This window comes from Chelonoidis abingdonii, chromosome 6 (assembly GCF_003597395.2).
Source record: "Chelonoidis abingdonii isolate Lonesome George chromosome 6, CheloAbing_2.0, whole genome shotgun sequence".
In the NCBI taxonomy this organism is placed as follows: Eukaryota; Metazoa; Chordata; order Testudines; family Testudinidae; genus Chelonoidis; species Chelonoidis abingdonii.
Genome location: NC_133774.1, coordinates 43,034,101 through 43,053,051, shown reverse-complemented (window position 1 = coordinate 43,053,051; position 18,951 = coordinate 43,034,101). Strand labels below are relative to the sequence as shown.

General features: G+C 41.9%; 1 protein-coding gene across 1 annotated transcript in view; it reads left to right on the top strand.

Annotated features, from left to right (window-relative positions):
• ADAMTS6 (ADAM metallopeptidase with thrombospondin type 1 motif 6) overlaps window positions 1–18,951 on the top strand; it is a 319,586-nt gene that overhangs the window by 10,681 nt on the left and 289,954 nt on the right. Inside the window, exon 4 of the mRNA XM_075066981.1 lies at window positions 10,920–11,088. Within this exon, the coding sequence (XP_074923082.1) occupies window positions 10,920–11,088 (169 nt within the window). The remainder of the gene's footprint in view (window positions 1–10,919; window positions 11,089–18,951) is intronic.

Here is an 18,951-nt window from a genome sequence, read left to right as displayed (position 1 = left end):
TCCTGTAAAATACAACAATTAACCACAATAGCAATTAATACAACAATTTAACTTTTATATACTGTATACATAATTTGCACCAAATAACAACAATATATACAGTTCTATACCAAATAAGGGAGGGAAAAAGAGAAGAGGCTAAGCAAACAGAATATTACAGAAATTAGAATACAAATACCGCACTCCAGGCGCAGCTGACCAGCAGTACAGACACCGAGAGCATAACGAATTGATGGGAATTAATCCTACCCATTCCGAGCCGGCTAAATCCACAGGAGACCCTTCTAGCTGGAAGGAGGATCCAAGTCTTTCAGCTAACATGCAGATACTCCTGCAGATTTTTGCGTGAGACATGGTTTTATTCAAAAGCTCTCTTACTCATGTCAGCATCTGATTGGTCCCTAGCTCTTTCGCCTTCCAGGTTCTGAGCTGGAGCCCTCCACATAAACAGGATCTGCACACGGCACACTACCCTAATGCACACGGCACGCTGGTATTTTTGCACAAGGCACTAGCCTGACCCCTAGGTGACCAGGCAAAAAGGCGGAAAAATGCACACGGCACTATAATGTAGCACACCACACTACGGTGTTGCACACGGTACCAATGTGACCTTTTGACCGACAATTGGACATACAGATGTTTGAGCATAGGCTTAGGGCTGTGACACCTAATACTATAATTGAAGCCTAAAAATAACAATAGGCTAGGGAATTACAAAGTGATAAAATAAAAGATTATGATTGGGAAGTAGTAAACCAAGAGTCTACTGAGTGCTGTAGTAAATTTTAAAATACATGTTGCTATTATCCACTGCAAAAATATTATTATTTTACTGTTTCTATTACAGTAGCCTGTAGAGGTCCCCAACAAAGATTAGGATTTTACTGTATTAGGTGCAGAATGTTGAAATGTTTTTTTCTCTGAATTACTTTGAGCACTTCCTTTTTTCCGCTGCAGGTGTTATAGAATAATACACCCTGTGATATCATTGGTAACAAAAATCTACTACTACAGTACAGAGTGCCAGATGATAACCTAGCTAACTAGATAGATTGAAGTTCACTTAGCTAACTGTATCTGTGTTATCAGAGTGATGCATTCTGGGGCACTTCTCCCGCAGAAGGATTTCAAGGGGGAAAGTCATATTTAAGAAGCTTAGTTAAAATGTATTTCTGTGTTTAAATGCATCCAGAGCCAGGTGATTGAGGGCATACAATACATGTTTCTGGGCTTAACTTCAATTTCACTTTACCTTTGCAGTTCATCTGTAAGGATGTGTTTTCATCTTTAAGGATGTGTCTTATGCTAATACACTGAGTTATCGGCATGTAGATTGTATTCTAAAGATACTGTAGTGACTGGAGCTCCACTCTTGGGTCTCAGCTTGCTAGTGGACATGCCCAAATGCCCTGACACTCAGAAATGTTTGCCCTTTGAGACACAGGCTGGCTCACCTCATTTTGAGATCAAATGACAGTGCCTCAGCGCCCTTCTGGGCATTCCATTTTTGTTCCTGTCTGGTCTTAGCTAGCTCACAAGCTCCCTGTCAGAGCTGGGGTCATTGTAGACGATCCCTGTTGTCTGCCACTCCTACAGACTTCGACACTGGTTTGGACACCATTTCTATACCATTTGATTTCTCCTCTAGCCATCTCATTCGCTGGTGCTAGCTTTCCTTCAAAGCTTTTAGCTGCGTAGCTGGGGACATCATGAGGTTATTGTCATCTCCTTGAGATAGGGAGCACCTTTTGACTTGCATGGTTCACATGCTCCACTGACTTCAGCAGGTGTCTGTTGGTCACTGGCCTTGTCACTTCCCTCAGACATTCTTTTGGCTTCTCAGTAGGTTGATAGTCTCAGTGTTTTGTCAGTAGTTTGGCCTTCTCAGCACACTGTGCTTCCAGAGTGCTGACACTTAACTTTAAGTGTCAGGTTTCCTGTTTAATTCATTATCTTTGGTGTCTTTGGCTATTGATGCTTGTTCAGTATTTCTTCCAACCAGGGCTGGATTAAGGTAATTCTGGGTCCCTAAGCACATCACAAATGGAAATTCTCAAGTCCTATTCTCTTGTGGCCTGCCCCTCACCAGGGTCATCCCTCCTACTTCGAATGGCAGTGTCAGAAAGCCCACTACCCCTCCCAGAAAGGCTGAGACAGTGGCATGGGGCTCCTTTCACTCCCCAGAAGCAGGAGCAGGGGTGGAAGTAAGGCTCTCTTTCCCCTTCTCTTTAAAAGAGGGGGGACCCTCCAGAACTTACACTTGAGCTGTTGGAATATCTCACCGCACTCTTGGCTGGGCTCACTGCACACTTTTCCTGCCACACACAGACTCCTTTGTTGGATGATGTTGGCAGGGCCCTCCAGAGCAGTGGATTTTGGAGTTAACACCCCATTCAGATCAACCCATTCCATAGCTATTTTTTCAGGCTTTCTGCCATTTCAGGCAGAAGTCACTGAATCAGTTACAGTCACGTCATATTTTCAAACTTTTCCTTCCCACCACTGGGAGTAGAAACGTACCTTCTTACACTGAAAGCTTACATTCTACTGTAATCACAAATATCCAGGAGCTGGGGCTCTAGCCTGTGCCTTAATCTTGCTCTGTTTCTAGTTCTCCCAGCATCTGTTTTTTTGGGGAAATTTGAGAAGTCTCCATCATTCTCTGGACTGTCTAAAACTATTTTATTCCTCTAAAACAGGGTTTTTGGAGACTGCCCTGTGGTTTTTAGCCTCTATGAGCAGGAACCAAGTCAGTGTGATAAAGAAAGAATAATTACTTATTGACAATTCTTCTTCTCTGGAGAAGTCATTTGTTTGAATTCCTACTTCACATGCCTTCCTCCTCTTAGATATATGGACAGGCCTACATTTTCAATTACTAATTTTTTCTCCTGAAAGTTTCCTCCTATCACAAATAGCCTTTGGTATCTATTATATTTTGAATATGAGGAGCCTTGTTTTTCCCCTCCTTAAGGAACTAAAACAAAATGTTCTTGAAGGTCCTGAGGCACTAGCATTTGATCTTAGAATAAGGCTGTGTCTGAGAGGCCCAGATGCCTTTGAGACAAATCTACCCTGTCCCAGGCTGACAAGCTGAGACCCAAGAGTAGGAATACAGTCAAATGATATCTTCAGGGAAACAGAATTACGGGTAAGCAATTATTCCTTTTCCAAGAGTCTCAGTTTAAAGTCTCACTTTAGTAAACATGTCATGAATATGGAGAAAGAAGTCTCTAATGAAGTAAGGAGAGGTGTTCTTACTTAGCTACTTCCAAGGTATAATGGCAGGAAAGCCTCATTCTGTTGTTGTAAGAAAAGTATTTTTTGTTCATTACAACCTGTCGTTTTCAAAGTAACACACACTAAGTTCATAAAGACCCTGTTTAGAAGTGCAAACAGAGATTAATATTATATACTGTCATTTCTTCTATCCTAACATTTCATAGGATTCATATTCATAGAGTTTAAGACCAGAAGGGACTATTAGATCATCTAGTTTTTCCTCCTGCATATCACAGGTTCTTAAATTTCATCCACTTACTTCTGCATTGAGGTCAATAACTTGTATTTGACTAAAGTTGGGTTAACTCATAATTTCCAGAAAGGCACCCAGCTTGGATTTGAAGACACTAAGAAATGGAGAATCCACAGCTTCCATTGGTAGTCTGTTTCAATGGTTAATCACCCTGACTGGTAAATGTGGGCCTTATTTACAATATGTATTTGTCTGGCTTCAGCTTCCAGCCGCTGGTTCTTGTTACGTCTTTCTTTATTAGGTTTAAGGAGTCCTTTAGTATCTGGTATTTTCTCCCACTTGATCCCATTCTGATCAAGTCACCTCTCATTCCTCTTTTTGATAAGCTAAGCAGTTTTTTAAGTCTCTAGCTGTAAGGAATTTTATCCAGCCCCAGACTCATTTTTTAGGCTCTTTTCTGAACCACTGTCAAGCAACATCATTTAAAAATGCAGATACTAGAACTGTGCATGGTATTCTGGTGCCAGCCTCAACCTTGCAGTATACAGAAGAGAAATCCTCTCTATGCTCCTCCTTACTACTTCCCTGTTTATAAACTGAAGGATCACATTGGCCCTTTTTGTGACAGCATCTGGTACTGGGAGCTCATGTTGAGTTGCTCACCCGCCTTGTCCATCTTTTAAAGTAATTACCATTTAACACAACTAAATACTTTCATAGATGTTAAATCAATTTTAAATATGACTCTTTGGATGACATTTAAAAATATTATTTGATTTATGAAGATTAAAACCCAGATCATACCTGCTCTAGATCTGTCTGAGTGGAGTTCCCTTTGATGGAAATAGGTATTTCATGTGTGGGCTTAGCTTTCACAAGATCATATACAGTCTGTCCTGTGTGTGTATGTAATTACTGGGAAATGAGCGCACACATACAAACATAGTCATTTGCAGCATGAATGTGCAACTATCTATGTACTGTGCAAGAACGGTTGAGGAGTGGGTGGAGCTATATTTATGTTGGCACATTTGTAACTTTCAGTGGAAAATTCTGTAGGAAGCTCCCATTATTGTCAAGCAATAATACATATGTGTACAAATTAAAGTAGGAAAGCTACTATTTACTCAGTTGCTAAAATGCTTTTAGATGTGTGGATTAGAAAGTCTCAGAAAGAGCACAGTTAATACAGGGAGCAAACTATGGCTACGTTTACAGTAGCAGCTGGTGAGGTGATTCCCCTAGTCATGTGCACAAACGTGCACAGCTCATTGAGAGCTAGTGTGAATCTAAATAGCAGGGTAGCTGCAGTAGCACAGGTAGCAGCAGTGGCTAGCTCTATGAGAGCTAGTGTGAGTATCTGTACATGAGCAGGAGAATCATACTCCTAGCTTGTAGTGTAGACATAGCCTAATACACAGAAATATGTTGTTTATTCATGTTTTGTCCTCACAGAAGAACAAGAGAGAAAGCAACATGTTGGGCCTCTCTTGGAAGATATGAAAAGTCAGACATTAATTCTGTGCTTTACCCCAATGGAGAAAATTATGTCATCCGTAATATTTTTGTAATAGGTTTATTTTAAATGGTAACTTGTACAAACACCTCCTCCCAAAAAACTTGTTTCAAAACCCAGTTAAGATTGCTGCCTAACAACATAGTTACCTATAACATCATTTAGAAACCTCAAATTCATAAAAATAAGGAAATAGGTTTTCAGTAGGTGCAGGACTGGGTTTACAACTATTACTGAATTCAGCAGCAACAGGACTGGACCAAAACTATCCAGAAAAGCCATATTTTTTTTTTTAGTTTTGAAATATTTTTCCATATATATAGACAGTACTTGAGTTTTCAAGGAACTTTAACCACATGGAAAGTTTGAAGGAGTGTTAGTAAATTAGATAAAGACAAAAACATTTAAAAAGACAATATTTGAAATCATGGTAATTTTTGAGTAATCTGTAATTCAAAAACACTGTGATGTGGTTCCCCCTCCTTCCCTTTGCAAAGATGTTCTCTTTTGCCTTCACAGATATCTGACAATTTTCAGGCCAAACCAGTGTTCAAAGCTGAAGTTTATAGGGGGCTAAAATAGAGTATCATCCATTATGGAGAAATGGTAGCCTCTCCATAATTAAAGTTTTATAATGGAAGCTGGTTGAAACCCTAAGAAAAACTATTTTATTAGTAAAACTATATTTCTTTTCCATTAGACAGCTTTAATTCCAAGCCATAAATTATGTTTATTAATGATGATCTGCAAAAAAATTTAACAAAGTTCCATCAGCTCTGGTCTACACTGGGGAGGAGGGAGATCAATCTAAGTTACGCACCTTCAGCTATGTGAATAACGTAGCTGAAGTCAACATACTTAGATCGACTTACCGTGCTGTCTTCACCGCAGTGAGTTGACTGCTGCCACTCCCTCGTCGACTCTGCCTGTGCCTCTTGCGGCGCTGGAGTACAGGAGTTGACAGGAGAGCGCTCGGGGGTTGATTTATTGTGTCTAGACTAGACACGATAAATTGATCCCCGCTGGATCGATTGCTGCCCACCGATCCAGTGGCTAATGTAGACATACCCTTAAGAAATGGCTGCCTCCCCCCACACCAAAGTAAGCGGGACATTGAGTCTATAAAAATGGCCTTGTTTAGATTCTACAATGTGCCAGTCCCTCTCCAGGTCATTATCTCTTCCTCCAAATGACGCTTAAGAATATGCTATGCTGATGATGTTCCATCAATTATAGAACTACCTTGATTAACATTTTATTAAATTTCTTAGAGGTCACTTTTACGTTGTGATGATCTTTACTCATGTTTTGGACCTTGAGGTTTAACTCATGTACTGTGTATTTTCAAGCAATCAAAAATACACCCTACCAAAACAAGACTCCCCACTCCATATGCTTTTCTTTCTGGGGTGAGGATAAGAGAACAAACAACATGTGACATATGTGTAGTCATTTTGCTTAGTGCTTTACTGGAAGTCACTCAGATTCTTTGGTGATGAATATACCTTTACCCCGATATAACGCTGTCCTCGGGAGCCAAAAAATCTTACCGTGTTACAGGTGAAACCGTATTATATTGAATTTGCTTTGATCCACCAGAGTGCGCAGCCCCGCACCCCCAGAGCGCTGCTTTACTGCATTATATCTGAATTCATATTATATCGGGTTGCGTTATATCGGAGTAAAGGTGTATAGTATAAAAACCTATGTAGAATAGAAATAGAATAGAAAACACAAAATGAAAAATTAATTAAAAAACATAAAAAAGTTTAATTACTTAATGGTCAGCTCAATCTCACGCTCCTTATTCAAAGAAACTTCTTATTGCTGTCAGTGCAAGTTTTGCCTGACTAAAGAGTGGAAGGGCCTGCCCAAAGTGTGCTTTAAAGTTTCACTTTGGATGTACTAGCACAATTCCTAGAATTCATTAGCCAAAAAACATTAAAGATATACAAACTGGAAACATTTCTAAATGCATATACTTTCTAATATTGTAAAGATCATAATTGTTCTTTATTTTTGTTAATATAATCATTGACTATGTACAGAGGCTGCATTGGTTTATCTAAAATATGTTTCAAAATCAATTTAGTTAAATCACTGCAAACCCCTTGTATGGGTACACCTGTATCAAACTGGTTATAACTGTTTAGTTTGCATATATAAATGTATTGATGCAAGCTAAATGATGTACAGCAGGCTTAACATGATATATAGACACAGAGTTTTTGTCCTTGTTTTAACAAAATCACTTTAAAAACTAAACTCTAGTTAAACCAGTGCAACCTATGTGTAGGCTAGGCCAGATACCTACTGTTGAATTTCTTGATTTGCGGTAGAAAAGTATGGCAATACTCATGGTGGTGCCATGGGTTTTTACTCATAGTAGATTGCAGATCTTTGTAGTATTTATTTTCTCTCTCTTTTCTTAAGTTTACTGAGCAGTGAATTCATGTTGAAATTTGAAGTGTTATCTTTAATATTTGAAATGAATGGAACAGATCTTGCCTCTCAGATTTAGGTTCTGTAAACACAGGCAGATGTCACACCATCTGTCACGCTAGGGTCATCGTTTTGAGGCTATCTCAGCAACCATATAACAGCTAGAGACTCAGTTCATACATTATGTGGACTATACTGGCATAGATATGTCACCGTAGCTATCCTGGCATAAGCCCATAGTATAGATACAGCCTACTCTGACAGAAGGGATTTTCCATCAGTGTAGGTACACTGCCTCCCTGAAAGACAGTAGATAGGTCAATGGAGGCTTTCTTCCAGAGACATAGCTGCTTCTACACCGGAGGTTAGCTTGACATAGCTATGTCTGTCAGGGGTATGTCAATCTAAATTTTAAGTGTTCACCAGGCTTTAGGGCTAGATTTATATGAGGGATGTAGGCATCTAACCTTTAGGCAACCTGCTGCCTAGTGGAATTCACAACCTCAGCTTAGGCTTCTAAGCTCCCTGCAGTATATGTTGGTGCCTAAAACAGGGATTCACAGAAGCCAGCATGCTGAATGGAGAGCTGCCTAAGATAGCCAATAGGAGATGCTGAGGGGAGGGGTGTTGCTTAAGCCCCACCCTTCAAAGGAAGTGAGGCATCTGTCTCTGCTTGGGATGCCAAATCATGAACCTTCACCTGGAGTTAGGCACCTAAGCCACGTCAGTGCTTTCTAAAGAAATAGTGAGGAGGAGCTGCTGCTACTCTGCATATATCCACTACCTTAGTGATTAGAGCACTCATCTTGGATGCTGGAATCCTGAAATGCAACTTTGATCAGATTAAAAGTGAAGACTAGAACCTAAGTCTTCTGCCTCCTAGGTCAGGGCTTCCCCCCTCAACCACTGGGCTATAGAAGGATATTCTTGAATGGGTCTCTTTCAGTTGCTCCTGTATCATTTTGTATGACATACTTCAATAGCCTTTGGAGCAGTTAGTGAGTGAGAATGATGCAATAGCTCCATGGTTAGGGCATGCAGCTGAAAGATCTGGGTATAAGTCCTTCTTCAGAATTGGGAGGAAGAGAGATTTGAACCTGGATCATCCACAACCTTGGGTGAGTGCTCTAACTATTGCCCTACTATATATAAGGGCTGGCCACCATCTCCTCCTCTCTGTCTGGTGTGGATTAGGCACACTCAGAGCATGCCTACTGGATTGGCCCGACAGCCAAGACAGAGAACGTCTAGCTTATGAATCCTGCTTGAGCTTAGAGGAGCATTAGATGCTGAGCAGCTTGGCAATATCAGGATTTTGGTGGCTTTGCCCATGCCCACTGGCAGAAATGTTGCAGGGACTTTTATTGATGGAAACACAGTGACTTTAAGTTAGGTAATAGCTGAGTGGGGGGCAGAGGGAAAGGGGGGGTTGTGAGTGCCAGTGGCACCTAAATGTTGTACTTAGGTGCCTAAAGGGGTAGTTAAGTGCTTGAGCCCCTTTTGTGAATTTAGCCCTTCATTTTTATTTTAAATGAAAACTTAGATGCGGAACAATAAAAAGGCGATATGGAAGAGGTCCGGTACCAGCATATGCTGGCTAAATTTGAGCCCAGATGTTATTTCTTTTGTGAAGTAACTCAGTTTAGTGAACGCGTAGTGAAAACTATTGTAGAAGAGGCGCATTTACAGTAATGGTTTCCATGTAGGAAAAGGCAACTGAAAACTGTGTGTGGAGTTTAGGATATGTGCTCATATTCTTTCAAAATAAATGTATAAGGTACAAATATAAAGCACCTTCCTTTCCAAAGAATCCCACAGCCCTTCACAAGCTATATACAAACTATTGAAATATGGATGTGGTACATCTGCCAGTTTCTAGAAGTCATTAGGTGAACGTTACAGCCTTGTAAAATGACTCCTTACCATCTTGCTGCATGCACGTTACATAGTCTGCGGAGACACAATAGCGTATGTACTAATTTTTGAAAGTAGAGGTGCTGAGCACCATCTGGGAGATGCTGATTGTGCTCAGTTAAATAGTCAGACCATGTCTACACTGCAAAATAAAACCCGTGGCAGCGAGTCTCAGAGACAAGGTCTATAGACACCTGGTGGGTGGGTCTCAGAACCCAACATCTAGCCTAAGCGGGAATGTTTATACTGCTATTTTTAGCACGGTAGTGCAAGCCCCTCAAGCCCAAGTCTGTAGACCCAACCTCTGAGACCTGCTGCAGTGTGGTTCTTTTTCCTTCAGTGTAGACATACCAAATGGACTATTTAAAACTATGTCTAACTCTGGTTGACTTCAACATAGTCTTTATAATGTCTTTAATGTAAATAGCATCAGTTCCTAAGTGACTTGCCCAAGACCACAGAACCAGGGTTAGAATTTGAAACTTCCTGCTTCCCAATCCTCTTGCTGTTCAGTACCTCTCTCTCTCGTATTGTAAAGATTGTCATCAATTCCAAAGCCTTTAGGTGTTGACTAGGGACTGGAATCTTCAGATTGGCAGATATAGTGTGGAATTATGTTTATAAGGCAATTCCCTAGTGTTTCCACATAAAGGAGCTCCAAAGCTGGAGTTATTTCTTCTAAATTCAGTTTTAATGGCTGAAAATCCACATATTAAGGCATGTAGGAATTTGTGGAGTTGACCTGACATGTCTCCTTTCCTTCCTTAACCACCTCCCCTTTCATGAGAATCTGAGATTGCAAACATGGAAGTAATGAAGAATAAAAGGTCTTCTCTCATGCATTGTAAAATTTGGAAAAATGATCAGTTTCCTGGGGAGAATCCAAACTAGTGAATAATCTGCTACAATCATGATCTGCCTAAGATCTGTAGTGCAATCCTGAGGTAAAAATGTATTTTCAAAAAGTACCCCATAAATAGTGTAAAATAATGAATGTTATTAATTCGAGCCTAAAGAAGTGCAATATAGTGTTAGAATTCAGCCTTTGGGTACCAAACACAGTGGTTTCTTTGAATAATATTTGCCTAAAATAAATCTGTTATGTAAGTTTTCTCTTTTGATGCAATGTATGGCATTAAAACATCTCTCAGTATGCCATCATAGAGAGACACTGTGTTCATTCTTTGAACAAGGCCATTTTGACTTGGCATCATTTTTAATGGATATGAATCATATACTTCTGGAACATCTTTGTCAATAGATTGTTTCATGAGGGAAAAAAAGGCTGATTGTCACACACCAAAAATGTCTCTTGCTGTCTTACTACATCTGGCCAAAAATGGTGGGAAAGAATTGAAGAAGCAAGGCAGTAATTTTTTCTTCATTTTCTCTTTGTGTTGCTAATAAAAGCCCACTCCTTCTCTCATGGAAGTCAGTGGGGATTTTACTGTGAGTTCAGTGGGAGGAAAGCTGGTGTTTGCTCTGTTTAGTATGTTGTCTTATAATGAAGGATATTTGCAGAGAAACAGTAACTACTTGTTTTTGTTTGTCTTCTTATTCTTCTTTAAGCATGGCGTTATTGCTACAGAAGATGAAGAGTATTTCATTGAGCCTTTAAGGAATATAACTGAAAATTCCAATCATTTTAGTTATGAAAGTGGTCGTCCCCATGTTATTTACAAGAAATCTGCCATGCACCAACGACATCTCTATGATCATGCTCATTGTGGCGTCTCAGGTAATAAGCATGAACATCAATTATGCTTTCACTCTTTTAAAAAAAGTGTCATTTAAGATTTAAAACTAAAAATACCTTTATATTATTTCTGCATTGGTTCCATGTACAGTATATCATAGGGTTTTATTATAGTGAGTTTAGCATTAGGAACTCTTCTCTTGGATGATGCTGTTCACCGCGTTGAAAAGTAGCTTTGCATTTTTTTCAGATTCAAGCCAAGAATGTAGTGTCTTTGAAGGCTAAGGCACTGGGAGTAAGTCTTATTTTATTCCTGTATTGAGTACAGTGGTAGTGATGAGCGCAGGCTTCCTCACAGTGTGCTGTAAGTGTACTTCATCCCTGACTGGAAGGCACGACTTGAGTGACTAAGTATTACAGCTGAATGTTTAGTAAGTGTTGTGTATCTCATTTGAGAAAACTTGACACATGATAAATGTGTGTTGATGTTATGATTAATAATATATTTGGAAATGAGCTGGAAGTCACCAATTTTTCCTTTGATACTGATTATTGATTCAGTTTGTTAAGGTTACTCCCAAAATAGTTGCATAGGGAGTGACATCATAGTTTTGGTTGAAAGATGTTTCCATTCACAGCCCAATTTTCCATCCACTTTAAACTTTCTCAAAACTCTTCTATTGTCCTCAATGTTCCCTGCTTAGACTGAGGCCAAAAGATAACTTTTTTAGGCCACTTTAGAGTAAATCTAGCAAGCTGTTTTAGATTTATGGAACTAAAAAAATATTTTTTACATCTTTGACAAATGGTCTAACCTTTTATTGTTTATATACATCTTAAGATGTGTTTGTTCTTAAAAGTTCGCTTTAATCTTGGGCATTAGTCCTCAGTAAGATCTTGTGCATAGGACAGGTTTGGCAAATATTAATTTCAAAATAAAAAAAGGTAACAAATTCATTATTGATGTAATCTCTGTTGGCTACTATTGTTGGAGACTGTAACTTGCTGGCATCATCTGACTGAGATTACGACACGAAGGCCCATGCCTGGAGAAGAGCTTTCCTGAGTAGTTCAGTTAATTGTGTTCTTCCTCTGGGTGGGGAACGGCACTCTTCAATTCCTCCTATTTAATGAAAGGATCATGGAATGTGGGTTACTGCTTTTTCCCCCGTGATCATAGCCATTATCAAGGCTAATTCCCCACTCTGGCACTTTGAGTGCAGAAGGTGGGGGCCTGCAAGGATTCTAAAAATTAATACTTGCCGCTCCAGGCTTGTATTAAACTTCCAAGGTTACAGCTTTTATCTGACCTTGGATTGGTAGATACTGCCATCACCCAAATGCAAAACCCCCTTGAGAACCCAGGAAGGCGCACTTGGGAATTCCTTCCTTTGGGGTACCCTCAAGCCCTTTCACCCCTCCTACCCCTCCTGGAGAAGAAAAGAAAAGAAGGAGAAAGGAAAAAAAGGGAAATCAGCTGTTGCCACCAGCTAATTAAACAACAAGTGCACAAACCTCTTAAGACACAGAAATCCAATCATGTTCTTAAAAAAGATAAATTTTATTTTTTTTAAAAAGAACAACATACATCTGGAAACTCAGGCTATTGATAGATTTTAAAAGAGTAACTACAAGGATTAAGCATCAAGAATAGTTTTCTTGAGGTTCAGCTTAAAGGTTAAAAGCAAAACAAAAGCATTTGAGGTTAGCACAGAGGAGCCCACAAGCCATAAAGAAATAGGATAAACCTAATTGCGACATTTCCTAATTTACTTACATACCTGGGGTTTTAGATGAGTAGTTTCTAGGTATGATACTGATGACTTTTCATATCTGGCCCAAAGCTTCTTACAGCATAACTGCAGCCCTGTCTGCCTCTCCCTGGAGAACAACAGACAGACAAAAGGGGAGACTTGTTTCAATTTGAAAAAAGTTCTAGTCTTTCCATTGGCTCTTTTGGCCAGGTGCCCACTCACTTTCTTTTACCTATACATAGCAGTGATACTTTTTAACCCTTTATAGGTACAGCAATTAGGGAACAGCTGCTAAGAGGGATTTTATAGCTACTGGCTGACTGGGTGTCCATAAAAAGGAGCTCCCCCCCATCTTCACTTATCACAGCCCCAGAGCAGGGAAGACATATTAGCCCCTCCTGAGGACACTACATGGGGAGAAAGATAAATTAACTATTCCCCCAATAGTCATCTGTGACAACCGAGGGGAGGTGAGATGACCAGTTTGGTGTGGGCATATTCTAAGAGGTGATCATCACACACACAGTTCATCAAATGTATACAATGAGAGCTTGCAGTCCTATAAAGTGTGTCCCTGCACTCTCTTAAAAGTGACCATATACTACCCACAGCTTTCAAATCCTTCTCACCCTCAGGCCCCTCCCATTCATACTCCCTCCCCCCATGCAAACCATCAGCTGCAACAGATTCGTCTCTACTTCCCCCTCACTGCCTTGGAACCTCCTTGTTCCAAGTTCCTTCCCTGACATACTCTCCACATTTCTCCCAGATGTATGGGTCTTCCACCCTGCCCACTTCACTCCTCCTCCTGCTCACAACTGTCAAACCTCTTCTGTCAGCTGCCACATCTTTTTTGACATCTTCATCTCAGCTATCAAAATCCTACCAACGCGTTCCATGACAATTATTAAACCTTTGACCCCCAATTGTCAAACCCCCAAACTTCCTCAGGACCTCTGACAAGAACTCTTTTTTTCAGCCTTTCTCCACTTCCAAATCCCAGGACCAGGTCTACTGTAGAAACGTTTGCTGATATAGTGGGGGCGGAGGTCTCTCTGCCCGCTCCCGGTACCTGCAAGCCCCGCCCCTGCAGCATGTGGCACTCCTGCCGGCGGGTGGGCACCGGGAGCTGCCCCAGGAAGCGATGAGCGGCGGGTGCGGTCTAGATGATCCCCAATATCAGGACAAAAGGGCATCCCGACCGCTGTAAGGTCGGGAGATGGGACAAGTCCCCTAAAATCTTGACTGTCCCAATAATATTGGGATGTCTGGTCACCATAGGCGTGCGCAGCACATTTAATTAGGATGTGCACCCAGGTAACCCTTCCCTAGCTCCGCCCTGCCCCATCCACTCCCTCCTACTTCCTGCACCCTGACTGCCCCCCTCAGAATTCCCAACCCCCCCCCCACTCCCTTGTCCCTGACTACCCACCTCCTGGGACCCCTGCCCCTAAACGCCACCCATGACCCCACCCCTAGTCTAGCATACACCTGTTTCCTTGTCTCCCTGACGCCCCCCTAAGGACTCTGCCCCACTAGCCTGTCCCCTTGACACCCACACCCGACCCTTATCCACGACCCCCACACCCAGCCAGACCCCACGCGGACTCCCATCCTAACAACCGCTCCCTGCGCAACCGAACGAGACCCCCAGAACTCTCCGACCCATACAACACCACTGCTCCCTGCCTGCCCTCAACCCATCTCCAACAACTCCTGCCTCCTGACAGGCCTCCTCAAGAACTCCCAACCTCATCCACCCACCCCAGCTCCTTGCCCTGAACCATCCCTTCCAGAGACCGCCCACAAGGGCCCTCCTGCCCCCTGTCCCCTGAGAGTGCCCTGACTTCTATCGATCCCCTGGTCCCCTGGACAGCCACGGGACACTCAAAGCCCCATCCACGCCCCCCACGCTCCCTGATTATACACTCCAAGACCCCCCCCAGCCCCTAACACCATCCACCCTCGGGATCCCACCCCTTATCCAACCCACCCTGTTCCTTGTCCTCTGACTGCCCCCATCCCTTATCCAACCCTCCCAGCCCGGACCCATTACCATGAGGCTCCTAGCAGCATGTTCTGCTCCATGCAGAGCCAGACACGCTGCCCTGTGGAAGCGGGCAGCCCCGCCCCTCGGAATGCTGTGCACGCAGCAGTGGCATGGTTCTGGATGAGTGGGGAGCATGTCTGCCTCCCCACGGAGCCAAACACTGCTCTGCAGGAGCGTGCAGTCCCGATACCCAGAGCGCTGTGCGCACGGCAGCATGGCTCCAGTGGAAGGGGGAAGGCGGGGGAGGGGCTAGTGACTTGCGCTCTGCCGGACACTCCTGCCTGGGAACACGGACCCCATGGCTTGCCGCACCAGGAGAGTGGGGCCATTTTCCCACCTCTGCATTAGGGTGTGCCTGGGCACACCCGGCACACCCCGAGCGCACGCCTATGCTGGTCACTGTACAGTAGGCAGCAGAAATGAGTCTAGTAGAGCCATATACGCAGAAAATGGAAGAAGTTTTCCATTTGTGTGCAGTCTCACAGTTTATCGCTCCTTCACACAGGGATTTCACATGTGCTGGACTATCTTCTGCACCTGAAACTGTTAGGTCTTTCAAATCCTTCTGTAGGCGTTCATATAGCCTCTATTTCTGCATTACATCCACCACTAGACAGATTTTCCAGTTTCTCTCATCCTCTTGTTTTTGTTTTTTTTTTTGAAGGGTCTCATTGATGTTTAGCCTCCTTTGTCTGCTCCTGTGCCTGCATTAGATTTAAATCTGGTTCTCTCCAAACTGATATGACCACCCTTTGATCTTACAGCTACATCTTCATTACCTGTATCATCCATGAAGATGGCATGTTTGGTGGCAATCACTTCTGCAAGGAGGGTTTCAGAACTCTTGGCTGATCCTTCTTTCATGGTCTTTTATAAGGACAAAGTATCCCCTATGCCACTGTGACGTTGCAGTGTATATGGTTTTATAAAAATATGCTAATGAGTGAATATAATGTAACTGGAATATCTTCATGCGAAAAGTCTCTTGTAAGGTATCATTACAAAGCTTATAATCTACTGAGTGTGATTATCCTATTTGTATAAATGTACCATTCTTGAAACTGGAAATATGAAATATAACTCTGAGGCCTATTGTAGTTATGCAAAGTATGGGCCTTTCATGCTGGTTTGGAATCTTGGTGACTCCCATTAACCAGGACAATTATCTGCAGATGGGTGTGTTTTACCTGTAAGTCTTCCTGTATACGTGTGTGCTGGCAAGTGGGCAATGAAGTCTTGCAGTGACATGTGATCATGTCACCTGAACTGGAATCCATCTTTAACCTGGTGTCTTTCCATTGAGAAGGAGGGGGTGGGAACCCAGAGAGGGACAAAGGATTCCCGCCTTATGCAAAAGATATATAAAGGGGTGGAACAGAAGAAAAAGGGAGGAGCCATCATGAAGAATCCCTTAGCTACTGCCTGAGCTGGAACAAGAGCTGTACCAGGGGTAAGAGTTGTTCCCAGGCCTGGAAGGTGTCCAGTCTGAGGAAAAAACTTGCTGAAGCATCTCTGAGGGTGAGATTATCTGTATTCAATTTGATTAGACATAGATTTGTGTGTTTTATTTTATTTTGCTTGGTGACTTACTTTGTTCTGTCTGTTATGACTTGGAACCACTTAAATTCTGCTTTCTGTATTTAATAAAACCACTTTTTACTTATTAATTGACCCAGAATATGTATTAATACCTGGGGGAGCAAACAGCCGTGCATATCTCTCAATCAGTGTTATAGAGGGTGAACAATCTATGAGGTTACCCTGTGTAAGCTTTATACAGGGTAAAACGGATTTATTTGGGTTTAGACCCCACTGGGAGTTGGGCATCTGAGTGTTAAAGACAGGAACACTTCTGTGAGCTGCTTTCAGGTAAACCTGCAGCTTTAGGGCAAGTAATTCAGACCTTGGGTCTTTGTTGGAGCATATGGGAGTGTCTGGCTCAGCAAAACAGGATGCTGGGGTCCCAACCTGGCAGGGAAAGCAGAGGTAGTCTTGGTACATCAGGGGCAGAGGTAGTCTTGGCACATCAGGTGGCAGCTCCCAAGGGGGCTTCTGTGATCCAACCCGTCACAGCCACATCCTAAGTTTATGCCTACGGTAGTATCAGTCTTCCTCTAAATCAAACAATTAATTGTGTGGTGTTTTCCCCCAAGCCCTATTTGTTTAAGGCTGAGGAAGCATTCCATACCTTGTATCTTTGTAGAGCCCTGGCTTTTACTAGGACCACACTAGGCCTTCCGGTCTTCTTCCAGGCTGTTTATAAACTATGCTGAAAGGATTAAAGATTAGTCAGTGTCATCTCAGGGAATTTCACGTTGGAACTCTAACTAATAAAATCTGTTCTGATGTTGCTAAAGTCTTTTCTCCATTAGATATAATGGCTCAAACCATGCTCAGGGTATCCCTAAACTTGTGACTTCCAGATGCTGGTTCTGGATGACAGTGGATCACTAGATAATTGCCCTGTTCTGTTAATTTCCTCTGAAGCATCTGGCATTGGCCACTGTCAGTAGAAAGGATACTGGGTTAGATGAACCATTGGTCTGATCCAATATGGCCATTCTTATGCTCTTCACATTAGCTATTCCAAGTAATGTTTCAATAACATAGTCATCTGTGCATACTTTTCCAACTCATTATGCCATCGCTCAAGCCTCTTGTGATGATGCCAAGTCAATGTTACAGTCTCTGTTCAGATGATCCGAAATCCCTCCACCTGTAAGGGAAGTTCTGATGAATCATCTACAGTGGAATGTATATGTGCACAATCACTTGCAGGAGAAAAAACCATTACTTACTCTGACAGTAAGTTTGTCAAAATGTGTTGTGCATATATACATTCTGCTGCCCTCGCACCTTCCCCGCTACTTTGGACATTACTTACTGTGGTGCAAAAGACTGGAGAGATGGGCAGTGGACACATTCTTTTTATGCCCTCGCCTGAGAGCACATGGCACGTGCACCACCTAGTGGTAATGTTGGCAAAAGTCTCGGACTCAAGTGCACTGAGTGCACGCACATTTACAGTGGAATGTGTATGCGCACAGCACCTCTCAAAGAAGAGCAATTATTGTAAGGTAAGTAACCGTTTGGTCTTTGTTCAGTGAGTAACTGGTGGATCACATGCAATATGGGTGGTGGATCATCAGGGGTTTGTGACTTACATTGAAAAGAAAAATATAAGGAAAACATCAAGATTTCTGTCTCTGGCCCCTAGATGTGGTGTAGACAAGGATTTAGGGTAGAGTTAAGAAAGAAAAGTCTCATTCATGTTTCTAACGAATATTTAGAGTTTTGGTTTTTTTAACTATAATGTTTGATAAACCTTTCATTTTAAAGTGTATACACTCACAACATTAACTGAGTTTGGTTGTGAGAATAGTGTTTCATGAACAAAGCCAATATACAATAGGACCACTTTTCTGCTCTAAATTACACTAGAGCAAATCCAGAATAAAGGTCATGATATCAAAAATTAGAGCAGCATAAATGAGATTTATTTTATTTTTCAGGAAAAAGGAGTTAAGAATAATACTATTTCATCTCTTAAACATCCTGTCCCAACCAAACTGATTCAGTTCCTCACTCCTCATTATGGGCCTTGTCCTACTCAATTGAAGACAGTGGCAAAGCACCCACTGACTTAGGGTTGAATCAGGCCCCCCTGTATACTCCTGAATACACAGCTAAAATTATTAAGGGCTTCATCCTGTGAAATTCTGAGCACTCTCAGTTGCATTGACTTCACCAGGAGTTGAGGGCACTCAGCTTTTTGCAGGAGTGCTGAACATCTAGCAGGATCAAGACCTTAGAGTTATCTCAATTTTTCTATCTATTTGTATTGCTCTTTCATATATATAACTAACATTTTCCAAATGCAGGACCACGTTAAGCATTGGTAAACAGGTGAAATTGCATTATGCCAGAGCAGAATTTGGCTCAGTTTATAATCAAGCTTAACGTAAGAGTTCTATAGACAGCATGCTGAAGTCTTCCATGATATAGCCTTGCACCAAAGATCATATTGCAAATTTACTTTCACTTGGCTGCATAGTTTGTTGAAATGATTTTTGAAATGGTTTTTTTAGCAGATGCCTAGTA